Source organism: Musa acuminata, chromosome BXJ1-7 (assembly GCF_036884655.1).
Source record: "Musa acuminata AAA Group cultivar baxijiao chromosome BXJ1-7, Cavendish_Baxijiao_AAA, whole genome shotgun sequence".
NCBI lineage: Eukaryota > Viridiplantae > Streptophyta > Magnoliopsida > Zingiberales > Musaceae > Musa > Musa acuminata.
This window is the reverse complement of record NC_088333.1, coordinates 8,172,436-8,199,056: the sequence shown is the minus strand read 5'-3', so window position 1 is coordinate 8,199,056 and position 26,621 is coordinate 8,172,436. Positions and strand designations below refer to the sequence as shown.

General features: G+C 38.9%; 5 protein-coding genes across 11 annotated transcripts; 2 read left to right on the top strand and 3 right to left on the bottom strand.

The window, feature by feature from the left end:
- Positions 1–873: 873 nt before the first annotated feature.
- LOC135678610 (protein SGT1 homolog) lies at positions 874–10,598 on the top strand. The gene is made up of 10 exons (XM_065191622.1): positions 874–1,137; positions 2,324–2,393; positions 3,160–3,284; positions 3,841–3,997; positions 6,187–6,283; positions 6,857–6,919; positions 7,601–7,724; positions 9,849–9,931; positions 10,124–10,228; positions 10,372–10,598. The coding sequence occupies exons 1-10, from the start codon at positions 978–980 to the stop codon at positions 10,477–10,479; spliced, it is 1,092 nt and encodes a 363-aa protein (XP_065047694.1). The 5' UTR covers positions 874–977; the 3' UTR covers positions 10,480–10,598.
- A 189-nt stretch (positions 10,599–10,787) lies between these two features.
- Positions 10,788–14,657, bottom strand: LOC103991353 (serine/threonine-protein phosphatase PP1 isozyme 1). The gene is made up of 4 exons (XM_009410777.3): positions 14,258–14,657; positions 12,865–13,424; positions 12,561–12,764; positions 10,788–11,036 (listed from the first exon to the last, which is right to left on the bottom strand). The coding sequence occupies exons 1-4, from the start codon at positions 14,439–14,441 to the stop codon at positions 11,022–11,024; spliced, it is 963 nt and encodes a 320-aa protein (XP_009409052.2). The 5' UTR covers positions 14,442–14,657; the 3' UTR covers positions 10,788–11,021.
- Positions 14,658–15,757: 1,100 nt separating this feature from the next.
- On the bottom strand, positions 15,758–20,231 carry LOC135678609 (transcription factor ILR3-like). 6 transcript variants are annotated; one of them, XM_065191615.1, is made up of 7 exons: positions 19,952–20,231; positions 19,623–19,846; positions 17,988–18,267; positions 17,617–17,685; positions 16,906–17,037; positions 16,681–16,843; positions 15,758–16,234 (listed from the first exon to the last, which is right to left on the bottom strand). In XM_065191615.1, exons 3-7 carry the CDS (start codon positions 18,080–18,082, stop codon positions 15,962–15,964), a joined length of 732 nt encoding a protein of 243 aa, XP_065047687.1. In that variant the 5' UTR covers positions 18,083–18,267; positions 19,623–19,846; positions 19,952–20,231; the 3' UTR covers positions 15,758–15,961. The 6 variants fall into 6 exon arrangements, with proteins under 6 accessions (XP_065047687.1, XP_065047691.1, XP_065047693.1 ...); XM_065191619.1 differs by having other exon boundaries at positions 15,758–16,222; XM_065191621.1 differs by having other exon boundaries at positions 15,758–16,222; positions 16,960–17,037.
- A 42-nt stretch (positions 20,232–20,273) lies between these two features.
- Positions 20,274–22,277, top strand: LOC135678608 (leucine-rich repeat extensin-like protein 4). The gene has a single exon (XM_065191614.1). The coding sequence runs from the start codon at positions 20,675–20,677 to the stop codon at positions 21,995–21,997; it is 1,323 nt and encodes a 440-aa protein (XP_065047686.1). The 5' UTR covers positions 20,274–20,674; the 3' UTR covers positions 21,998–22,277.
- A 692-nt stretch (positions 22,278–22,969) lies between these two features.
- LOC103991349 (uncharacterized) lies at positions 22,970–26,503 on the bottom strand. 2 transcript variants are annotated; one of them, XM_009410768.3, is made up of 4 exons: positions 25,853–26,502; positions 24,176–24,331; positions 23,653–24,002; positions 22,970–23,135 (listed from the first exon to the last, which is right to left on the bottom strand). In XM_009410768.3, exons 1-3 carry the CDS (start codon positions 26,414–26,416, stop codon positions 23,679–23,681), a joined length of 1,044 nt encoding a protein of 347 aa, XP_009409043.2. In that variant the 5' UTR covers positions 26,417–26,502; the 3' UTR covers positions 22,970–23,135; positions 23,653–23,678. The 2 variants fall into 2 exon arrangements, with proteins under 2 accessions (XP_009409043.2, XP_009409046.2); XM_009410771.3 differs by lacking the exon at positions 22,970–23,135 and adding an exon at positions 23,403–23,523 and having other exon boundaries at positions 25,853–26,503.
- Between the last annotated feature and the right edge of the window lie 118 nt (positions 26,504–26,621).

Below are 26,621 nucleotides of genomic sequence, written 5' to 3'. Positions count from 1 at the left end.
AACAACACTGGTGGGCATCTAAAACATATAAGAACTTCTATATTTGTTAATTTGGCATGAAAATATACACGCAAAAATTATTTTATATAATAATAATATTGTAATAATTGGTTTAATAATAGAATATTCTCTTTAGATATCAATTAATGTGGCATATGCTCACTTAATGGCACATATCAGAGTTATAGTTGTCTAAAAATAATGACTATTATGTTTCGGGGCAAGCACTTGTTATTCTCATAGCACACAATATGTGTCTCCAAATCTCTATAGTTATTATTTATATCAGAAGATAATTAATTAGTTAGGTAGATACATCCATCATACACAAAGAAATAAATTAGTTATCTTTCCATGCTTTTTCTATATATGTTAGATGCTTCATTATCTTGGGTGGATAAATGACACACAAATAGAGATTGCATTGTCCCATTTGGAAGCTTTAAATATTTTTGTAGTTTCGTGTGATGGATGCGTTATCATGTCGAGCATTTATAATTGTGCTCAACATGATGCAGCATATGCATAATGGGGACGTGATGATTGCATTAAGTGCTCTGAAAAGAAAAATTACATCAAATCATACTTTGGAACGACTCATCTACCCAAATGGACGGCTGCGATCGACCCGAGTAGACAAAAGAAGGCCTCAGATGGCGGAAAAGCCCAACAACGCGGCCTCGATCTAATGGCCCAAGTCCTTCATATCGGGTCAGGCTGAATTGAGATCCAAGTCCGAAACCGTCACCGGGAAGTCTCTAGAATTCTTTAGCCGCCTCGATATCCAAGTTCTTCATTTCGGGTCGGGCTGGGTTGAGATCCAAGTCCAAGTCCGAAACCGTCACCTGGAAGTCTCTATAATTCTTTAGCCGCCTGGGTATCTTCCGCCGCACCCCCACCATTTCGCCCCTTTTCCGTTCTCTCCGATTCCTCGCTTGCTTGTCGCTTTCTGCCAATCTCCATCTCCCCAACGATCCATGGCGACGGATCTTGAGATGCGGGCGAAGGAGGCCTTCGTCGACGATAACTTCGATCTGGCCGTCGATCTCTACACGCAGGCTCTCGATGTCGACCCCAAGAACGCCGATCTCTACGCCGACCGCGCTCAGGCCAACATCAAGCTCGAGAGCTTCACCGGTAACGTGTCTACCTTGCCTCTCCCCAGTCCGACGCTCTCAAGCTTTTCTTTCTTCTGTTTATTGTCGTGCGATAAGTTCGGTATAGATTGTGAACTGTTAGGGCAAATAGATGATGAATCGACTAAAGATTAGGGAAACTGACAATTAAAGGGAGCGGCCAATAAATTCGACTTCTAGTTACTGATGAGTAGTCGTACACTTCTTTTGCCTGAAACCACTTGCTAAAATTGATTTGGATAAATGATCTCCCTTTCAAGCAATGGCTAGTGAAATAAAGGAGGCTTTGACTTTGTAATTTATTTTATTTTTTTATTTTTAGAAGCCAAGTTGCTCGACAAATGCTACTTGGATATGGAAGCAAGTATACTTTGATTTATGGCAGGCCTAAAGGTTATTGTCTTGAATTATGCAGTTGTGGTTCTGAAAAGTTAAGGTGAGAGTATGTTGCAACACACAAAATTGAAATATAAATGCTAAGAGAAACATTGGTTTTTTTTTGTTTTGTTTTTGTGTGATCTTCATGTGCCTGAAAAGAACGGATAAGACTTAAATTTATGTTGGCCTAGGATCTCGTTGCTTGACACTGCATGCCTTCTGGTTGGCTGGTTTAGAGATATTTGCTCACATCTTTTTTTGAATGTGGTAACCCATGAGAATCTGGTGGACATTTACATCCGACACTGGCTTTTAAAAATACATAAAAACAAACATTTGCATTCAATTGCATCTAGCAACATTGTTTGAGTAAAGGCAATAGTTAGAAGTACTTAAATCTCAGGTTCAGTGTTGACTCATTTGATGCTTATAAAACTCAAAGCCTACTGTTACTAGATTTTGAAGGAGGAGGAATATATCATGGAATGTTGTTTGATGAAAGGAGTTTTGCATTTTCACAATCAGCTAACAGGTGCTCTTAAACATCAAGATGGCCCTGGACATCTTAACCATTAATAGCTTGTTTCTCGATGTTGATTTCCCTATTTTAGATTAAAATATTGTTATGCATAGGCTTTATTGTTACAATTCTGTTCTTCAAAACCTTTTTCACAAATTTTGAATATGATATTAGTGGGTGCTAATAAACTTGTCTCTCGCATTAGACTGCATGTTATGCATCATGAGGTGCTCCAATTTGATGAGATGTCCTTGCTAGGTTATTAATCCCACTTTAATAAACTTTGCAGAAGCAGTTGCAGATGCGAATAAGGCAATAGAGCTTGATCCATCAATGACCAAAGCCTATTTGCGGAAGGGGTCAGTACATCTTGTTGATTCTCTGTTCTGCATCTTCTTATGATAGCTTTCTTTTATTAATTGAATTATTCGATGCACATTGGTTCCTGTGAGCTGTAGCTTGTGACTATATGAAGTGATATGGTTTTTGGACCAATGTTTCAAATATTCCATGTGACAATCTGGCCACTTTTCCACCCCTTTGTTTAAATCCCTGAACTTCATGTAGTGTTTCTTTTTTTTTTCTTTAGATGATATGATTTTGGATCACCTAAGGATATTTAGTAATAACATACATATGATATTTATAGGTGTTTTAAGTTCCCAAGTCTTTGTCGATGGCATGAAGAATTAGTTCCTAAACATACTGTTAGAAGATGTTGCATGATTTTGTTTTTAACATACTCTTAGAAGCAGTGAATTAAACTTAGATAGTGGGGATGGATGGTTAATTTGGAATGGTCAGCCAAATACTTCTCCTTTGAGGTGTCAATAAATTATATGATTTCTTTTAGATTTCTGAGGGCATGGAATTCAAAGAACGCTTTGTCTCTTTTGTATTTTGCTTAATAATATAAAAAGATTATGGGAGCTTATGTTTGTAGTGTTTGTGAGTGTTCTAGTGAGGCATACAGTTTTCGTGGATATCATTTTGGTTGGGTTAGTTTGCTATATCTGGTTTTTGTATTGAGGGCTGGTAATAAGTTGTATGCTCATTTTGTAGAAACTTTTACCTTCCATTGTTCATTTTATAAAAGATAATTACAATATATGATATCACTGGCAGGACTGCTTGTATCAAGCTAGAAGAGTATCAGACAGCAAAAGCTGCTCTTGAAGCTGGTGTGCTGTTGGCACCTGGAGACTCTAGATTCACCAAATTAATTAAGGAATGTGATGAGCGAATTGCAGGTACTTTTTATATTGTAGTTGTAATTGCAGGTACTTTCTTTGTGGTAGTTGTCTTTTAACTTAAATACCAAGATGTTAGAGAAGGTTTATTCATATCCTGCATACATGATATGACATGTAAAAAAATGTCCGTATTGTCTCATCGATCTCTTTGTAAGCCGTTTTTGTTATATATATATATATATTCATATATATATGTATATATATATATATGTATATATATATATACATATATTTGTATATATATATATATACATGTATATACATATATACATGTATACATGTATATACATATATACATGTATACATGTATATACATATATACATGTATATATATATATATATATATATATATATATATATATATATATATATATATATATATATATATATATATATCTGTCAAAGAAAAGTGAAATAGATAAGCTTTATGAGTTCTAGGTGCTCTTTAGTTTTTATATTCTAGGTTTGCTTACATGTTGTTGCTCCTTTCTCTTTGTCATTCTGAGATGCCTCTTAACAAAAACTACCTCTCTATTTTTGCTTGTTTGCACAGAGGAAACAGTTAGCTTGTCAAAAAAGGTGATGCCAAATGCACCACCAACTACAATGTCTCATTCATCAGATACAACCATTGAGGAAGTGAACAGTTCTCATTCCACACATGGTCTATCAAATCAGACAAAAGAAACACTGAATAAACCAAAATTCAGGTAGGTGGAAAATTCTACTTCCACCAGCATTAATATGTTAATGCATGTGTCACATGACACTTGCTGGTTCTTTTTTGCTGCAATCCCACATTCCACCTGCTTGATGTTGTTGAATTTCTTGAGCATTCGTTCTCATGATTAATTCTATGTTGCATCTTCAAAAGCTGTATTCTTAGTTTTGTTCATGTTGTTTTTCAACCCACAACTCTGTAGCTGTGATTGCTATACTGCCTATTAGTGTGGCCAATATGTTAGCATGATTGCATCAAGAGGATATGCATAACAGTAGAGGTCATGATTAGTAGTGTACAGTCATATAGATAGTAATTGGTTAGCCTCTGTACTGTGGTCAAATTAAATTAGCCTTGAATGATGTTATGTGTTTCCCCTGTCCTGCAAAAGCAGCAGATATGTTGAATTTTATCAGAAAAAAAAAGATTGTCCACTACATGGTGCTGTTGTCCTTGTGGATCTGGTAAGAATCACATCTACCCATTTATATAAACCTCTCATGCTCCAACATTTGAATCTGTGATGCTAACCTTTTGTGCCAAGGTTTGCCTTTATTTGTTGAACTTTGACATAATCTAATAGCAGCTCTATTCATAAATGTCAAGTAAAAGAGCTGGAATTTTAATCTAAACATTCTTAGACACTGACCAGAAGATGGACTAGACTAAATTGTTTGAATCAAGTTCAAAATATCTCATGTATTGGCTGGTACGGGTTGGAATTTACCAGTCCAGTAAGGGATCAACATGTGGTTTATGCAGTACTGTCCAATCAAGTTCAGAATAAGTATTATCACCTAGTCCATTTACCAATGGCAGGCAGTTGGAATGAAATGACCGTTATACACGGGTATACTGTGGAGTAGGCTTTCCATACTTTATCTATCCTGTCCCACCCTAAAAACCTTTTTGCACCTAAATCGATCTGTTTCTGCCTGAAATTTTCCACTCATCAGTGCAATCTTTTTCAAATTCGCTTTCTAAACTTGACTGAATAACTGTTGTTATTGACAATTCATGATTATCTTGGCCATCAGAATTGCAATATGGCAATTTTAAGATCATCTTATGGCCAACAACATAATGGTGATGGTTGGCCATCAGAATCTAAGACTCAATGGCAACATGGTGATCATAGTTGTAATTCCACTATACTGTAGCCAGTATAGCCATTCTTGCCACAGCTATATTTGTCCCAGTTGCTTACCACAACATGGGTTATCAATGACAATGATATCATGATTGCTAACCATGTTGTTTCTTGAATGGTATATCATTTTAACAGTATTAGTTGCTGTGGGAATAATTTCTTGCATGCTCCTTTAAAATTATAATCTCGAGTCATATCCAGAACCTTGAATTTCTTCACATGGAGTCAAGGTGATCATTTTGATGGCAGTAGATATATTATAAGGTAAGACATCAGATTTTTCATCATATGTTTCTAGAAAATGCATCATGCCATGTTTAGGATTTATTGATACTCTACGTGTTTATTCATATACAACTTGTAATACATGTTTTGAATCATTATTCATGCAATATATAATCCAAAATTGTGTTTTCTTACTGATTATATGATCCTAATCTAGGCCAAAACACATTATGATGCTATTTTTATATTGGGCTGGCTGGTCCAGACCTTTTGGATTTGCACTGGTCATTATGAGGGACGCATGTTACACCACAATGTATGATACCAATTCGATCGGTTTGACTTCGAACAGTACAGAAAGATTCATAATTTTGACACAATCTGCAGAATTCATTACTTGCTGTTGTTCAGCGAAAATGTTATTTTCTGTCTTTTAAAATACTTCCTTTTTATGTATTTATTGAATTCTTTGTTGATACTATTTTGTGTCTTTGCAATGTTGAATAGTTATTATTTTTTTATTTTTTGCGTTTATTTTTGAGTTTTAAATAGAACTTTTCTAATAAGTCATATAGGCACTTCTCTAATAGCAATGTGATGTTCATGTCTTGTTCTTAGTGTCCTAAATTCCATATTCTACCTTTCTGTAATGACTAATATTAGTTGAGAATTGAGATAGTGATGAAGCATTTATTTTCAGGAATAAATGTGACAATATGAACATATAATTATTTTTGTTCTCTTTTAGTATGCAATCCTTGTCTCAATTAACTATATATGGGCATGGTATGTTTGTAATGCAGACATGATTACTATAATACTCCTACGGAGGTGGTTTTAACTATCTTTGCTAAAGGTATTCCAGCTGAAAATGTAACCGTTGAGTTTGGCGAACAAACAGTATGCTCTTCCATCTTCTCAATTTCCTTTTTCTTTTTGGTTCTTTATTTATTTATTTTTTTAATTGTGGGGGTTGTGTCTCATTGTCTTATCGGCTTATACATGATGTTCAAATGACCATTGTCCTATAGCAAGCTTGTTGTTTTCTCCTCCATCTTGATTCTTCCGTACAAGGTAATTTTGGATGATATTTCCAATCATTGCCTGTGTGAGCTTATCCTACAACCAAGGAGGTGGATATTTTTATTTCTAAATTTGTGTTTAGACACTTTCGTAGACTTGCCTTGTCTAGAAGTCTCTGTGCTTTTTCCTAAGCCCTTATTGTTCAAAATCATTCATCCCTCTTAACCGCTATGAATTTCATTCTTTTATCCGAAATGTCCTTGAATTTCTTTTCAATTGAGTAATCTGTCAATTATTGTTTGCATTTATTTCACTTTTTATTTGTGCTCTTTCTGGACTCCATGTTACTATGAAGGGTTTGGATGATGAAATTTTGGTGATTGTTAGTATGCTTCCTTTGTTTGGCACAACTTTTTGATTTTGACATGATGGTTATTTTCATATTTCCAGTTGAGTGTTACAATAGATTCCCTCGGAGAAGAATATCATTTCCAACGTCGTTTGTTTGCAAAGGTGTGCTTCTCTTGATGTATCTTCTTCCATAGCTGTTGTATTTGTATTCTGTTAAAGGAATTGTTGGAAAATACTCTCTTTCTTACTGTGGGTTTATCTTGCTCCTCTATGTTCGAAATGTAGGTAGACTTGTCTCATTGGTCATCTATGGATATGGCATATCAATTTGAAGACATGGATAGGCTGACACATTAAATGTGAAAATATTAGATTGTTTATGCTTTATGACAAATATCCAACGACGAGAGCTATTTCATATATCTAATTATACATGTAAAATTTGACATGTACTTAGAGGGTGAAACTTGCTGCCATAGTAGGGTTGCTTTTTTCTAGTTGGGAAACAAGGCTTCCAGTTGTGGAAATTGAGGCTGTAGAAAGCCTGTGGTCTGTCACTTTCATTTCTCTCATCAGAATGGGCATGCAACTCTAGTTTTCACACTAGAGACAACTTCTAATACATGTTAACTTGCCACATGTGACTCAGATGACTTTGAAGTTACCCGTAGAAGAAAAAAAAACCGTAATTATTCTTTCCAGTCAGTTATCTCATTTTCTGTGGGTTAGTTTCTTATTTTAGTTAATGGTGAGCTTCTTGTTGATGCACTTTATTTTTCAAGAAAAAGGTCTGTTTATTGTGATCTACATCCTGTTTGGGGTTTTTGTTTGGTGAATCAGCAGATTGTACCAGCAAATTGCAGATATCAGGTTTTGTCTACAAAAGTGGAAATCCGACTTTTAAAAGCAGAAACCATTACATGGACTTCACTGGAATACAGTGGAAAAGCAGTCCCTCAGAAGAACAGTAAGTCTTGGAACCATAAGGATATTTTTGGTATTTTCTAGTTGGTTATAGGGACATTTACTGTGTTTGAATAGTTTCCTGTTACTACAAAAGCCAGGTTGCTTTAACTTTCTTTACATTGATGTGATAGGCAATTACAGACACTGAAGCTATTCTTGTCTATCATCTTATTAAACTTGCGTCTTTGTACTTTGTAGCATCCTTTTACTGTAGAATTAGATGTTTTTGCCTTATACATTGATGTGATGAGCATTTGAGCCAAGTTCAGTTAGAACTCCTACCTGACAAAGTACTAAATTAATTGCAGAATGATATTCTTTTGATAAATGCATAATTTGAAATTTGAATCAATTAGGACTCTGTAAGTTGAAATTTGTTAGCAGAATAACTAGCTCAGTAATAGAAATACTGCCACTAATTAATATACTTTTAAGACATCTTGATTATTCAAATGATTAAAAATATCAGATTAAAAAAATCTCACATAACTTTGTGCATATGGGTTTTTATTAAGCCAAAACTGAAGTTTGGACTGGTTCTAATGCTTACATTGTGGTTGGTCATGCCCCACAATCATCTTACTGATGTCCTAGTGACCACTCTACCTTGAAAATATAGGACAATATGTAGACTCTTTAACATCCTCCAACTTTCTACTGTGTGTTGTGCAACTAGTTTAAGATGTTATTCATGAAGAATTTGTCCCTTCATGAAGTTGGCAAGAAGAGACCATCATGATCAATATTTTTCATATTAAGCACTGAAATTAGGTTACCTATTTCATAAAAAGAGAACTCTCACGTGTCCTGTGTGTGAATTTTTTATGGTAATAATAGGATTCAGATTGAGTTTCTTTGATGTTCTAGGTTCTTCAATCTGGGTTTTCATAATTTTGTTTACTTGTTGCGAATTCTGATGGTTGATACTCAGTACTCGACCTATGGTCATCAAACTTTTTATTATGGCATTGCAATGACAACTACATTCTTTAGTTTTAAATACCTTTTAGTTAAGCTGCAATTGGTTTGTTGATGCCACCCTGCTATAAGGTTGTTTGTGTTCATATTGTCATAACCTTGTTTCACAATTTATTTCTATCTTCTCTTTTCCTCTTAAAAACCTCTTAAAGACCCTTTGTAAATACCCCGTCATCAAAGTTACTTCCTCAAAATTTTGGTTATTTGATAATCCATTTTTAACCTTTTTTTTCATTAAAAAGGTTGAGTCATTTCTTTGGGGAAGTGGGAACCTCCTTATGGCTTCCCATAAAAGGAATTCTGATGGGAACCTTTGACCCAATACCCATGTTGCAGCTGCTGCATGCATGACCACTAGCTGCCACCACCACCTTCACCGCACCTTGTTGCCATCACCATTTATGTGATTGCTGCCATCACCCATTGCAAGCTGCATTACCACTAACAGTGCTATCAATGTGACAACCACCGCTCACCATTACACCATCACCATCACTGCCGTTGTGGTCACTGTTATAACTGCCACCATTGCCATTGGCTGCCTCCACTGTGGAAGTGACTTCCCCCACCTGGCATTTGTCGTTGCATCCTGCATGATTGCAACTACCACCACAGTTACCATCTACAACCATCTCATGCCATTACCCACCGCATGGTAACGACCAACAGCATCATTACTGCAGCCATCACAGCTACCAATGTCGCCACCATTCATCACTGCCACAGTCGACTCCACTGTTTTCGTTACTGTTGGACCACAGTTGCCTCTTTCGTTTTTGAGTCTGTGATTATTAGTCTAGTAGTCTTCATTTGTTTTTGGTTTACTGACTACATATCTTTGAGACGAGCACTGTTTTTCCTTTTCCTTTTTCTATCCAACAATGCATTGCTTCATGATGACATCGTTTTTTGCTCATTTTTTTCTTTTTCACATTTGGCATTAATTTGCCGAATGACGGGGAGGAAAGCTTTTGGTGATTGACGGTCAGGTTAAGAACGTTCTTTTGTTTGCTTGCTTGTTTTTGGGGCGGGAATTGTACTATGAAATTTGGAAGCATACTATGAGTGCAGCATCGATGACTCATAATTCATATTTATAACTGGATAATCCTACTTACGGTCTCCTTATTGAATGTTGAGGATGCAGCTACAATACATCCAAGACCATCTTATCCATCCTCGAAGTCAAAAGTTGATTGGGATAAGCTGGAAGCTGAAGTGAAGAAAGAGGTATACGAATAATTGGCAGATGAGACATTTGTTTGTTGCTATAATTTCAGTTTAGCAAATGCCTTTAATTGTTTTAGCCTAGTCTGTTTCTTGTTTATTGTTGTGTATGTAGTATTTGTGTCGCGTTGGAGAATCCCATGAAGATCAGAAATCCTTGCCAGTCCTTTTAACTGCCTGTTTTGATTCTCTCAGGAGAAAGATGAGAAGCTGGATGGTGATGCGGCACTGAACAAATTCTTCCAGGACATCTACAGAGATGCTGATGAGGACACTAGAAGGGCAATGAGCAAGTCCTTTGTAAGTTGTTATTCTTAAGAGCATACTTGCCCCTTCTTCTCTTAGGATCATAGGATGTTGTCGTACACGGGACGGGAAGGGTTATTTCTTTAAATTAAACCTCCGGTGGGAATAGGCTCATCTGATTTGGCACCTGAAAACAGGTTGAATCAAATGGCACGGTCTTGTCCACGAACTGGGGTGAAGTTGGCTCGAAGAAGGTGGAGGGAAGCGCGCCCGATGGTATGGAGATTAAGAAATGGGAGTATTGACATCCGGCGTTGATGATTTTTGTTACTGTAACACGAGTGGTAGACACTTTTGGTCCTCATGGGTAAGTTGTATGATTAAACTCAATAAAATATGGGTAGTGTGGCGCTTGTTAGATTCATTGTGGTATATTGTTAATCGGCACCAGTGATCATAACTTTTCTTTGTGTTTTTGACTTCACCCACATGACACGTTTTATTGAGATAGGCGAATCCCGAAATTTCAGTGGAAGCGGTTGGAATCAGGCCCGAGAGAACATGATTAAGTAAATAGCATCCATCTCAGTGGAAGCGGTTGGAATCAGGCCCGAAATAGAAATATGACCACATGCATACAGTAAAAAGACTACAAACTTCAAAGCATATGAAATAGTGGAAATACAAGTAACCGTCGAACGTCATACCCTATGGATCACCAGTACAGAAGAGGGGAAGTTGGAGAATTACTTTTATAGATTTGGCACTCTGGCAAAGTTGGAGAATTGTCAGCTTTATGTCGTCCTACGACTGCACCTCCCAGCTATTCAACCCATTTCAAATAAGTTCAATCTTTCCAAACCTGATAAATACCAGACAAAGACAACATCACCACTGGCCTACAACAAATCTAAGCATTTATGAAGACACATGCTTCCTATATGCCAACTCAGGACAGCTATAATGAACCATTAGATGTGAGGAAACAAATACGGAAGTTGCACTTTGCGGCATTCATGATCTATGGTACCACAATGAACAGAGCACAGTAGCTTTGCCAAAAGGACCTTAGAATACGAGTCTGTTAAAAGCGTTGTCTGTCCTTATGACTGGCATGGTTTGACAATATCAATAAGCAGATCATAAAAGGAATATGCGATACACACACACACACATATATATATATATATATATATATATATTGAAAAAGAAATTTTTTTAATATTGAATATTGAATATTTGACAACAACATTTTTCAAAAGGTCTGTCTGTCAAATATTCAAGATCAACTAAAAGGACTGCAGATGTCCTTTCATACTCGGACAGAGTGCTTCACATCAAAACCCAATAAAATTTGATTATAGAGCAAGAAAAAACTGATAAAGATTAATCTGAATTAAGATTAACTTATGAGGATTTGATGAATATATTATTATCAAATTCAATTTAAATATTTTGATATGTAGTTAAATTCAAATAAAATTGAAAGATTAAACTTAATCATTTTGATCAATAGTTTAGATTAAATAAAATTGATCGAGTCTCGTCTTGACAAACCTACTAATAGATCAGAAAAAAAAAATCGATTAATACAACTTTGCCTGATGCAGAATGTCTTGTCTATAAGAAGATTAATCATTTGTTCTACAAAACGAAAATAACAGACTTGCATCCAAAGAACAAGTTGGAGTGATGATACCAGTTCAGTTCTAAACCATATTTCCACATGAACTGTATCCTATTTGCAGCAATCACTTGCATTTAAGACCCCATGCTGCTAGTCTAAAGAGCGGTGACTTTCTAACGAGCCAAATGTGACTAGACCATGGTCAGAAATTCAAGTAAAAAGGCAAAGAAAGGAAAAAAAAAAAAGACTAGATTATAAAATAATGTACATTTGGTTAAATGATTCAGATTTAGGTCACCAGATATCCCCAGTAAGCTATTATGTCAGACTGCCGCATCTATTCCAATCAAAAAAGGTCAACAGGTTATAAACCCAAAACTCCAAGCCTATTAAATGATTGGATGAATTAATATGGAAACCACCATATCCCTTGGGCTAACTAACATATAAATGATATCTAAAGAAAACATGTTAGTTTCCTTTGCAAAAAAACAAACAAAAAAAAAAAGTATACTTTTGTTTTTCTTCTCTCTTATAAATATGCACGACTACATCACTGGCCTCTGGTGGATGAAGAAGAAACGACTACAAACATGCCTCCAATTTGCAAGAGAAGAATCCCATTAAAATTTGTGCAATTTCAGATGGAAAACGATTTGAGAAAAAGAATATATAATGCTATCTCAAACATGACAACTCATCGTACCAATGTACTATAGTTATGGCTGGTTAAATTGCAAAGAGATTGATATTTAATACCTTTCCAGGAGATGTTCCAGATCGTGATAACTTATTCCACAATCCCATCTTTTCAGTTGGCTGTAGAATCTGAAACGAACATGTCAGATTTCCATCCACATTCATTATAGCACCGACATTATCAAATTCCCCGCAATAGTTTGGAGCAGAGAACAGTGTCACCAGCTGCCGTCTCGCAAAGAATTTATATCCATCTTGCACGACCTGCCCAAGTGACCAGTTCATCGTCAAGCAATGCGAAGCACCATAGCTCATGGCAAATGTGTCGAAACCACAAATGAACCGTCTAGATGACACCACCAACCTCATGGGCACGGCAGATGAGGTCTATATCAAGCTTCTGAAGAAACTGAGCTACCACGTCTGGCCCAAATGTGTAAGAGACACCTCTATCATTTTCTCCCCAGCCCTGGATGTTTTCGTCAGGGTCCGACCATAGCAGATCACAGAGGAGACCAGTGTCTGGAACATCCACCGGCCGTGCAATGTTTCGTATCTGGTTCAAGTTCTTCAATTGAGGAGATAGACCCCCATGCATGCAGAGTATCTTGTCCTCGATAAGTGCAGCAGCCGGGAGGCAGTTGAAACAATCAGTAAAGACTCTCCATAGATGAACATAGTATCTCCTCTTGCACTCATCATAAAAGCCATATATGCGACTAATGGAAGCACATTCATGGTTACCCCTGAGAAGGAAGAAGCTCTCTGGGTACTTGATCTTGTATGCCAGGAGCAGGCATATGGTTTCTATGCTCTGCTTGCCACGATCAACGTAGTCCCCAAGGAACAAATAATTTGCCTGTGGGGGGTATCCTCCACACTCGAAAAGCCGAAGAAGATCAGTATACTGACCATGAATATCTCCTGCGGTGACAAAATTAAAGTTCCAAATTCTTAAGATAAGGATCCAGATTGGTATCACACAAACAAAATCCAGGCAGTAAATGATAGGTCTGAAGGATTTGTAGGGATAGCACCGGAGGAAGAGAACCTATGCTCCTCTGTCTAGACTACATGATATTACAAGAACCTGCTTTTACCAACAATCACCCCAGGAACACTGATTACTGGTCATTTTAGAAGGCACAAGATAAAACATGAGAGAAAAAAAATCTATCACGGAGAAGATCCTTCATCACCTTTTTTTCATCAACGCATATGGATGATTGAATATGAATCCTCTACTAGGAATCTAGAATCAATCAACATGACTACACCATGTCAAAAGATTCATGAAGGTAGAGAACACTAATCCCAAACTAGATTTGAATATATGTTGCCACCGCGAAAAGGTTGCTCCTCTGTACCATGAGTGACCATAATTCGAGCTGCGAAACATCATCTTTACTTGCAAGGGTAAGACTACATGAAGCCGCATGATGTGGAATGTTGTATACCATACAGACATTGCTGTTAAGCCGATGATGATATATTCGAAAATGCCAACTAAGTTGCTAGAATAAAGCAAATCAAGCAATGGTATTGACAAAACAACCCATTAGAATCTTGTACAGCTGATGAGAAATAGCTTGAAGAACATGCAATTCTGCGATGTCAGCATCAACTTTTACCCTAATTTAGGCAAGAGGTAGCTAAACATACTATGTTGTCTTGAGAATGTTACTCTATGATCAAAGAATATAACTCCAAATACAAAACTGCAGTAAGAAAAAAACTAAATCTTTTTGCCACTTTACCGCAGATCTTGATGGGGGCTTCGAGCTCCAGCAGATTGGGCTGTCTGAGAAAGATCTCCTTCGACGCGATGCACAGCTGCCGGATCTCCTTATCCGTTAGCTGCGCATACTTGGCCGGCCGGGAGCCCTTGGACAGCAGAAGCCGCCGTATGATATCGTCCAACAACGCCGCGTCTATCGGCATCCTCGATCTCTCCTCCTAAAACCCCCTTCCCGCTCCTAAAACCCACGCGAAACAAGCAAAAAGGCAAGGACCGAGAAGGAGAAGACTGATTCCAATGGATGCTTTGGAGGATCGACTTAGGGATCGAGGTGGGGGTTGGGGTTCGCGGGGGCGAAGTGGCTCTCTCTGTTCTTCTTTCCCCTTCCCCTCGTCTCTCGCCGTCTATCCGATCGATCACCCGCGCGCGGGGGATATATACAGTAAACACATCGTATCGGCTCGTTCCGTTATAATCTGTAACAAAGACCTCCAGCCGTTATAATTCCTTCTGACCGTATCACCTCTCCGGGGTGACGTGGTCCCGCGCCGACATATAACTAAGAACGGTTACGAAACGAACATCTGATTCGTGTTAAAAGTCGTGATCAAAGTCAAACCGCACAAATATGCTTTAGTCATTTTGATGAATAATTGTTTCACAAATCATATATATATATATTTATTTATTTATTTATCCCTTCAAGATAAAAGAATCGAAATGAACCCCAAAATTAGGAACATATTCCATCATTGATAAAGAGAGGGAGAGGCATCCTCTTTAGTCTTTATCTGACGTGGAGGACGGATAAGAATAGAATCGAGTGTTCTCTCTTCCATGCCTGCCTTTCTTGTTGAAAAGGCTTCTTCTTAGGTCGCTCTTAGTCGTCATCGTCTTTAATGTCTCTGCGAGTGCGTTTGGAAAGACATATCCTCCATTTTGCCTTGTTCTTATTCTCCTACTTTCTCTCGGCCTCGATCAAAGCTGGCACCAAAAGCAGCAACTTGAGAAGTACATTTGCGATCGAAATCGAGAGCATGATGGAACATGCAAGAAGAGAAGAACCACAACTGCGTGATGTTATCGTGCATGGAATTTGATGCGTTGGCGTGAAGGCAGCATGGACGATCGACGTCGTTTGTTCTCGAGTCTTGGTCTCTGTCGTGGAGGCGATTGCAGAATACCCTACTCGGATGTTGCTCATCTCGTGTTTTGATCCTTTTTTTCCCCCAAATAATGGAATAAAAATTCATTTTCATAAAATAAAAGACGAAACATTTTCAAATACTCTTAGCTCGATGAGATCACTGAAATACTCAATTCATAGTAAATCTATCTTAAGAGAAATAATTATTGAATAGTACAAAGAACATGCATATTAACATTTAAGAGAGGTAAGTACAATTAACACTTGCTTTGGAAGTATATATATGGATTAAACGAGTCATTAACAGCTTGATCAAACTCCACAACGACAGGAATGAGCTGCACTTTCCACCTCAGTTTGCCAAACACCATCTCAAGCTGGTCATAGTCCACGCATCCATTCCATCTTCATAAAATTTTAGTTCTGTTACAATTTACCAAGATCTAAAAACTTGAATGAGACTAAAAAATTCTGACACAGATGATAAATCTGCAATACATTTAGATAAGTTGACATTAACAACCAATGCAAGCTAAATGATGAGTGTTTTTAATGCCAGGATATTGGAAAAAGTTACTAAGCAACAGGCGGCCTTAGCACATGATCCTGAGAAGTATCCAAAGCGGCTGGAGGTATCCATCGCCACATGCCCATTGGCATGTAGTTCGGGTGCGGGATGGTTTTGATGTGAGCGGCAACTGATGCTGAATGACGAGTTGCGGCAGCTGGTTGAGTCATGAACTGGGGTGTAGTGCTAATGGCTTTGAGCATCTGTTCCGTCCGCTCCTTCTCAGCCTTCAGCCTCATTTTCTCATCCCTTAGCTCCAATTTCTCTGCCTGCAAGGCATGCTAATGAAGCAAGAAACATTAAAAGCTTGTTATCATGGTAATTGTAAACGGTCGATAGAAATATGTTCATCCTAGTTGTTTTTGAAGCTTTGGTTATTGAAAATATATTTTGGAAGCTAACTTGACTGTGTCGATGGAATACGATGAATGATAACTGCCTATATTGTCCATGATTTGTCTGACCATTCTAAATCTTGAACCCATAGTTGGTGCAGTTTGATGGAGGTAGCATAGAGGCTGTAAAGCATGTCCCGGTTGGTCTTGATCCGAATGCTTGACTAGTGCAATTTAAGCCCATTTTGCAGTTTTTAGATACCATGTTATGGTGGTGACTATAGTTGAAAAAGCAACTGCGATCCTAAATTTTGCATATCTGAACTCGGTTCAACCGGCTAGACATAAAGCAACATAAATAGAGATGAATATGACAATAGTTCACTTGTCACCTTCAGACTCTTTATGGCATCTTTGAGTGCTTCATTCGAGTCTTTGAGCTTCTCTGCTTCAAGACGCAAATGGTTCATAAGACGAGTGGCATCACTCAAAATGGCAGATTTGTCTGTCTTGGGAGGCTTTCCAGGATCCATGACCGAGCACAACTCCGTGAACCTGATCATGTAACATCATGAATCAGAGGTGGAGGACAATAATATGCATAACATGATACTCACAAACAGGCTGCTTTTTCCAGCATATGGCAACAGTTGCATGGTGGTCGAACATGCCTATCATTGAGTCTATCCCTTCGCAGTTTCTCACGGCAAGCTTTTGTGCCTGGTGCAGCACATGACTCCACACGGTTTCTGTAGAACAACAAAATGAGCAAGTATTCACATCAGATGTCCTAAAAAAGAAAGGAACAAGTGTTGTTTGAAGAATGAAATTCTCTCAACTTGTTACATCAGAACAAAAGATTGACTTACCAACAAATATCAAAGTTGCAGAAAGTGAATCGATCAAACTTTATTCAGCTTAAGATATTATGTATATTCTTTCACATGCCTTACAACTCATCCAAGATCAAATACTGGGGTGAGACACTGAATAAAAGACATGATATAGACATGAATATTGAGAAGATCATGCAAATATCATAATCATAACAATAAGTGCAAAAGTAAACTGGTGAGGCACTTTTCCTTTACCAGAAGGAACTGCACTTGTCTTCTCTATGCTGTTGTTGTACAATATCTTGATCATGAGGAGAAATTATTTTAAGCATAAACAAACAATAGTTCTTCCTAATGGTAGTTTCCTGATGTGACTACCAATCATAAAGAAAATCCTACAATTTTCGGAAAATTTGTGATTCCTTATTCAACTTTACCCTAAATGCAGGTGAAAGATGCGTGTACTCCATAGAAAAGAAAGATACTTCATACCGTTTCTTCCGGGAACCATTGTTTGGGCAGTTGTCCTCCTTGCTCAACACATCAAACCCAAGCATTGCACTGCACATGACACAACAAGAATAAGAAACATCAAACATCAAGCTGATGACAATTTTGGGATACATAGATATGCTCTCAAGGAACATTAAGATGCAAGTAAATCATCTTATCCAATTAATTAATTAATCAGATCATGGAGGCCAATATCTAATAGACCAAATTGTTCACAGAACATGATATACATTGTACTGGAGAGATTGCCAATTTGTTGATAACAAGGTAACTCGACAAACAAGTTCAACGCATTTAATCTACAAACCGGACAAGGAAATTAAACTGCAGGACTAAGAAGAAGGAATCACCTCGAAGCTGAGGGGCCGTCGATGATCCGAGCGTCCCAGATGAAATCCGAGGCGAAAAGCCACCCCGCGCAGTCGTTGTTCGGATCGGAGCTCATCTTTCCGCCAAATTCCCACCAGAAAGATCAACCGTTAGGGATTCGACGCCAAGATCGAAGAGCAAATAGGGCAGATGAAGCAGAAGAATCCGCCTCAGGGGAGGGTTTGGTTTGCTTGCTGCTTCCTTCCTCGTCTTCTTTGCAGCGGACGATGTAAAGTATCACTGAGGCCGGAGATACACATCCTGTTCCCCGTTAAAGAACAGATGATTAGGTTCGTTCGTGATCCCTGGGTGAGGGGGATGGAAGCTGTTCCGGCGGAACAGTTGAACAGGTGGATTAGATTAGTGGTTAATTGAAGGGCTTAAGCATCCCTTGGGTCTCTGGGGAGGCAACCGATTAGCGATCGTGTCACCTTCTGGTGACGACGAGGAAACACCACATGCTAATTAACATGAGATAATAGCACAAAATAATGGCCATCGAGACTCATGTGGGCTATTATTAAGTAATGGCATGTGCATGGCATGGCATAGCATCCGCCCACGTAGGCGGAGATGTTAAAGAGTGCAACGAGCTTAATATTAAATGGACGTTGCTTTAATTAATTGAATGGACGTCACGTTCTCCCCCTTTAATGGGAAGATTATTTATTCTTTGGTGTGGCCACATCTCGTTCACTTAGGCAAGGGTTTTTTGCATTCCTACCCTAAATCACATGTTTACATATTTGAGTCACAGAATAAACTCATTATATATATATATATTCTCAAGAATTACCTACTACCAAGAATACTCCTAGCCACATACCCATTTTTCCTTTGTTTTTCTATGAACTGATCTAATTATAATGTTTTTAGTTAAAAAAACTATGTTATAGTATTTTTTTAGTATATTATGTTTCTTTTGTGTTGCTAAAAATAGTGCAACATGATATAAAAATTCTATCATAATACTTTTATGCTATGATACAGTATTTTCTTAGTATTATTGAAAACAATATAATATAATATAAAAACATTATAATTAGACCAATTTACCCTAAGAACCGACCCATAGAGAAAGGAAAGAACAAAGAATATGTGATTGGCTTATCAAATCAAGACTATTTCAGATATTAAAAAAATATATACTGTTAGTAAATTTTGAAAATAAATGACACTTTCTTGAAAAAAATAAAAAAGGGTTTTTCTCAGTAATTCATCTATTGGCATAACATTCCATCAATCATGAGTGTGCCCAACTTGGAGCTTCCTGGAGAGGATGAACTATCAAGTGGCAATAGCATAATATGATGGAGAAATGAGAACAGAAGACTTACAGATGTTGACAAAGACTGGGAAGAAAAGCTTTGGATTCTTTTTGAACCTAACGATAGAATCGACGTTGACCTCAACCAAAAAAGACGTTCACACAAATCTTAGAGTTCCAAAGTCCACAAGCTAACAGTGATTTCTGCCACAATAGTTAAGACTGCATATAGTGACTTCTGATGCATGCTTGAGCCAACAGGTTTAAATGTTTGTTCCAAAAGCAAAGAAAAAGAACATGAAAGAGAGAAGAGAAGTACCAATTGAATCCCTTAGCATAAGCTATGTACCTTCATGTGGTTAGAAGCCTCTTTGGAGCAGGACAAGCATTGCAGCCATCAATAATCTGAGGCCTACATAGAAGTTCTTGGATGGGTTGCGATCTAGTAGGACATTTTTCACTTTGAAGCATAAAGATAAAAAAGGAATAGAATCATGAGATGCTTTCCATCAATACAGTGGGGAGAACACCAGCAATTTGGATGTGTACACACCAAGGTCCACATGGACCAACCTGGAAGCACAAAAAAGCAATATGAATCAGTCAGTTCCATCTTCTACATCCACTGAGAAACTTAAAAAGAGTTTAATTGGAAAAAACAACACATGCAAATCATACCATCAAACTGAGTTTCTGAACATGTTTTAACTAAAGAACACTGTGAAGCCATGTAACGAGGAATATAGAAAATAGGTTTGCCAAGCTTCATGATTAGAAATTGACACCATGGGTGATATTAGAAGACCACTAATCTATCACAATTTCTCTGTGTTCAGTGATTGTCCTGATCTTGCTTCAAAAACAAACCAACAGTCCAAAAAAGCCACAACAGCAAGAAAAAGTAGGATATGTTTAATCAGACATTCTGCCACCTTCCATGTCTCCCCATCATCCATAACCAGTGAGGTGTGCATGCTTAGAAAGTTCTCCACTCGAAGTGTTGTCGGTAAGGAAAGAATAAGACTGGTTGTGCAATCCAGTTATGAGGCACCTTGTTCCTCTAAGAATTATATACATGAGCATGTTTTAAATGGAACAAATAGAAGCTACCACTTTCCAACTTACACTTTGAGTTAATTGGTGGGTTGATTCTCTTTTTTGTGGCCACTCTGCAGAATTTGAAGACTCAGAACTGCATACTTCAAACACAGTATCACCAACCAGATCCCAGTCGAGATCATAAATGCTATTTCCCCACAAAATTTAATTCTCTCGAACTAACCATTGGAGATGCTGACAATTTTAACACTTGCAATAAGATGATGCTCAGTGTCAGACAGAAGCACCACAGGTAAGGGAGATAGACGCAGGAGTGCAAGGAGCCCATCAACCGGCACAAACATGAGAGAGCAGCTCTCAAATCCACCAAAAGCCCTGAGAGACTCCAATCCTTCCTTTAGTCCGATGCAAAAGACATGGTGGTATCTCCTTCTTGCCTTCTTCCAACTCTTCTCCCTAAAAACCTCAGCATTTAGTATTGGCATCGGTGGTGGTGTTGGAGTCTGGATCAATGGAAGAGGCACCACTACCACCACAGCCAGCACACAAGCACCACCAACCAGTCCCTCAAATCCCACCAGCAGCGTGGAGTACACAGCTCTTCAAGCTTGGAAGTCAGCCATCACAGAGGATCCATCAGGAATCCTAGCCTCCTGGGTTGGTCCGAATGTATGCTCATACAGAGGTGTCTTCTGCTCCGAACCACCTGAGGGCACCTCCTCCTCCTCCTCCTCTGTGGTCGCAGGCATAGATCTCAACCATGCCAGCCTCAGAGGCTCATTGGTGAAGGAGCTCTCTTTCCTCGCATATCTCTCCATCATTCACCTAAACAGCAACCGGTTCTCAGGTACAATTCCAGACTCCTTCGGAGAGCTACAGTACCTCACGGAGCTGGACCTTAGTAACAACCAGTTCTCAGGACCCTTCCCCACCTCCACACTCCGCATCCCAAACCTCATCTACCTTGACCTCAGGTTCAACAGCTTCTCAGGTGAAGTCCCAGATGAGCTCTTTGTGGGAGGTTTGGACGGCATATTCCTCAACAACAACCAGTTCGAAGGCCAGATCCCCATGATCCTCTGGAACTCCCCAGCTTCTGTGATCACCCTGGCCAACAACAAGTTCTCTGGATCCATCCCGGCCAGCTTTGGCCACGTGGGACCTGGCATCAGGGAGGTGCTGTTCCTGAACAACGAACTAACAGGTTGCATTCCGGAAGGGATCGGCTTTCTAAGTGATGTAGAAGTCTTGGATTTGAGCTTCAATTCGTTCACAGGCCATCTCCCAAGCTCCTTGTCATGCCTTTCTGACATTGAGGTCCTTAACATGGCCCACAACCAGTTCTCAGGGGAGCTCCCAGACCTCGTTTGTGACCTCAAGAGTCTCCTAAACCTCACCGTTTCTTACAATTTCTTTTCTGGGTTCAGCCAGGACTGTGACAAGCTGTTCTTCAGAAATGTGGGATTTGATTTCTCTGGGAACTGCATACCTGGGAGGGACATGCAGAGGCCTCCACCTGAGTGCATGGGGATTCCTGGAGGTGGACTTAGCTGCCTCAGGATACCAGCAGCAAAGGCTGTAGCTTGCTCTAGGGCCATGGTTCAGGGAAGTCGGATGCCGGCTATGCCATACACCTCCCCCACTTCATTTCCTTCTCTACCATGAGCTCTACCAGGATTGCGCTGGACCGGACAGTGTGGTGCATGGTGAGTTGACAGGCGAACAGTATGTAATGTTCTCTTAAATCATCTCAAAAAGCAAGCACAAATTATTGCGAACTTTCTAAGTTAGTTGGCTCTAGCATTGTTTTGAGTTGTGAAGATGAGTCATTGCATGCCATGGTTAAGCCACCATGGTTTAATCCTGTAGCACTAAGAGAGATCTATCTGTAACATTAATTCTATACAGTGATCTTAGCTAAGAGATCTCTATGGTTATTGAGGATTACTGATGGCTGGCCCTTGGCTTGAATGCTTTGTATCAAAGAATTGTCTGTATGCACTAAAGTTTCTGAGTCAACTTTGGCCCTCCATTATAATCAAAATCAGAATACTAAAAATCCACTCCAAGAACTAAACTATGGCTGTGTATATACCTATAGCATGGGTGTGTTGATCTGTTGTCTGTAAAAGTCTCCAAATCTGAAAGTTGAACATAAATCAAAGTCAAACTGGATTAGCCGGAGAACTAAGTCCCCAATTTGCTTTTTTTTTGTTGACTCTGGGAAGCGAGTATAAAGCTTCCTAATAGTTGAGAGTAAATTCATTGTCCGGCCAGCGAATGTAGCTCGCGTACTCCTTCGCGAATCCACAGCAGCGGGGCGGCGGCCGTCCTCCAGAACCCGGCGCCGTTGGTCTCCGCTGGAAGAAGCGGAGGAGAAAGGGGGGTTTAGGAATCGGATTCGAAGCTCTGTTGGAAGATTCACAGGGGTGCGGCATCACCGTAATTATTGGTAATAGGTGCGGGTGATTGACCGAGATGCAATCAGGGACGGCCACGATATCAAGCATAAGTGGGCCCCGCCCACACAGAACCAAACTGATTGAGTACCGGACGGGCAGACCGCGTTATTCTTTGTAGGATTGATTCGACCCGATATCTCAGAAAGCAGATGATATGTCAAATGACAAGAAAACATTCATCAAAATGCACCATCATTCTTATACCATTAAAAGAAAATATGTGAAAGCAGAAAGAGCAATGTTACACTAAGTTACTGAGCCAATTAACAATGTTTGTGGCTGGGAATGACAACAATGGAACATTTGGACAACAATGCCTGGGTATGTATATGTTGTTTTTCCTGCATGACAATGACAGAGAAAGTGTAAAGCTATTAATCAAAGCCGAGCATATATTGTTCAAACCAGTGAGATGTCAAGCACAACAGGCAATATGAGGTTGCACAAATACTAATGTTGCCAAAAAGTTCTTGACAGTTTTTTCCCTACTAATGATGCTGCAAAGTTCATTATGCACAAAGCGAAGGAATGCAAAATGGTGGAGACAAAAAGCAGATATCTGATTCATGTTGGTAGATATCTATTCAAATCCTGTATTAAATGTCGTGCCTGCAGAATATAGTAATGAAGTTCCAACGTGTGCATTCTTTGACACCAATGACTTGAAAGGTGCATGTTCTTTGACAACACAATGTTCCAAACTTTTGGAGAGAATGCAAAAGGATGATCCTAAGTATTTAACATGATACAAATAAGGCATTATTAGTTTACAGATGAGTAGTAATTCAATTTTGAAAAGCAACTTCTAAAGCTTTGGAAAAAAAAAAGTCCAAATATCAATTTGGTAGTGAATGGTACCTTAGGAGAACATTCTTTAAATTCTGCTACTCTCCGCAGATACTTTTCTCTCTCCAAATTGCTTGAACTTCATCAGTGCGGAACCTCTGAGTAAATGTTGATTCCTCCAATGGCGTGGTCATGCCATGTGCAAACGCAAGGAGACCAGTGTATGCTATCATTGCTCCATTGTCGACACAGTATCTATCATCAGTTGCAAACAGTTTGCCTCCCCTCTCTGAGCACATTATCCTCATCATCTCTTGCAACCGTTCATTGCATCCTACACCACCAACAATTAGGACATCCTTCGTATCACAATGTGCCATTGCACGTTCAGTGATCTCCACAAGCATAGCAAAGAGCGTTTCCTGGGAGCAATCAGTCATTTGTTATGCTTAGCTTCAAAATAAACTAAGTTGAAATTATTTACTGTTCCAAATATTCTGCCATGATTACTTCTTTTTTTAACCACAAATTCATGACCATAATTTTTGTTTCCAGGAGGCAATAAATGGATATAGATTTATAGGATGAAATATACCTGCAAGGAGTAACAGAGATCTGCTGGTGTGCATTCATTGTTTTTAAGCTTCTCAACTGCAGTCGCTTCAATATAGCTTAATATGCCACTAAATGAAACATCCATACCCTTGACAACATAGGGAAGATCTATGAACTTCTCTCCTTTCTTTGCAAGCTGAATTCAAGAATCACGAGAATCAAATGAGTTAAAGAACACGTGTTTCCGATAAAGAAGTTAAACATCAGAAATAATATGACAAAATAAGTATTAGGCACCATGGTATCGAAGTACACCATACTACATGATCCATATCTTAGTAAGGTGGAATTTCATCTCATAATAATGCCAAAAACATGGTTTGGAATGGAAAATTGGAACTCGTTTCAGATGCCGTTCATACTGCTAACCTAGATGGTATTTCCTGAGTAAAAACATGTCAAGTAGGGAAGAGAATGTGAATCATCAGGTCTAGAAAGAAAATATACAAAGATGTTGATAAGTTACTACATATGCAGGTAGCCCACACATTATAGCAACCTCAAGGTACAGTGAAACCACTGTATCGCCAAACACTATTGGACCCAACATTTTAAAACCACCAAGTCAACAAGTCTGATCCACAAGCTGTATGTTCTATTTTTCAAGCACCAGAGGAACCAGATGGTTTTAACCTTCGGAACCATCTAGTTCAACAGTTGCTTTCTCATATAAATCAAAAGAGATGAGAGATTAGATGATGATCAATCAGTCTTCTTCCCACATGAGAACACTGGCTCATGTAATGATATCTTGCATTTACTAGGCCCATAAACTGCACTGGATTACTATATGTTGGCCTCGGCCAATGAGACTAGGGTGCAAAATCACAAACCAGAAATGACTCGGACAATAAAGTTGGTATCTCCACCAGTTTTTGAAATGATATATAATCACTCTATATCACATTTCCATTGCCAAGAAAACTTACAAGAAATTTAAGTTAAAGAACAAAATCTTATCTTTTAAGAAAATGGGGAACATCTGTGACAACAAATTCATAATCTCAATTTTTTTCTAAATAATTTGCCAATTTTTATTGTTTTACAGAGGATATTATAACAGTTTTAAGGTTGTTAAATTAGATATTCATCTTACTACTGCTCATCCTTTCACTCCATGATGTGTCACAAAGTGTATCCAACTTTGACAAAGCTTGTGCAAACTCTATCCTGGACATGATATATAAACAATTTGCATCTACATGTCATGTACATGGTTGCCAGAGATAAATAGGTTAGCATGCAGTTCATCTAAAAATCATGGCATATACACTGTATGACAGTTTGGGCAAAAAGGCTAAAAAAGGGATGGTTCTCTGCATGCTTAGTCGAAGTGGCTGTGTTATTAGTTATCAGAAAGATATTCCATCTTCTAAATTTATCTTATGTAACTACTATCGAACCTCTACTTTTCACACAGAGTCAGTATTTCAAAACTATATATACAGCGAACAAAAAGGAAAATATGTTATGCAAAATTAGAACTCAAACTTATCTAATCAGAAACATCTAATCCATAATTACCTAAAGCAAGTAAAAAAGAACCGGTTGTATTATAAGAAATGAGAAAATACTTCAGAAAATTGAGTATCTTTTAAAGATTCTAATCATAGAAAAAGGTCTTTTTTAGAAGAAAACCAAGTGAAAAAAATTGAACCTGCTCGATGTTATATCCGGGACTGGGATCATTGGACAGGGTAAGAACCCTAGCAAAACGATCCAGGCAATTACCAACAGCGATGTCAATAGTCTCCCCGAAAATTCGGTACCTTCCCTCGCTGTACGCTATGACTTGAGTGTTCCCTCCACTGACGTAAAGCACGACAGGGTCCTCAGCCCCGGTGACGATCCGGCCCATCTCGATGTGGGCAACGCAGTGGTTGACGGCGACGATGGGCTTCCCCCAGAGCTGGGAGAGGGCGCGGACGGCCACCGCGGAGACCTGAAGGGGGGCGCCCATGCCGGGCCCCTTGGTGTAGCAGAGGCAGTCGACGTCGGCGGGGGTGATGCCGGCGTCGTCGAGGGCGGAGCGGAGGAGGGGGAGGACGTGGCGGAGGTGGTGGTGGGCGGTCTCCCGGGGAAGAAACCCGTGGCCAGGCGGCGTGATGTAGGTGTGGCGAGGGTTGGAGAGGATGGCGCCATCGAGGGCGACGACCCCCACGCCGATCTTGTTCGCCGACCCCTCAAACCCCACGGCGATCAGCGTCTTATTCTTCGCCATTAATTGCTCTTTTTCTCTCCCTTCCCTCACAGAGGCCGACAGAATCGGAGGATGAGCTGAGGGTTTTAGGGCACAGTGCACTACAAAGAGAAGACCAAACCCATTATATATAGTCCCATCATAACATCCAAATCGATCTAATACCGTTATAAACGTCATAACATAACATCTGGACCGTTGATCTATAATCGACCTCACTCTTGCG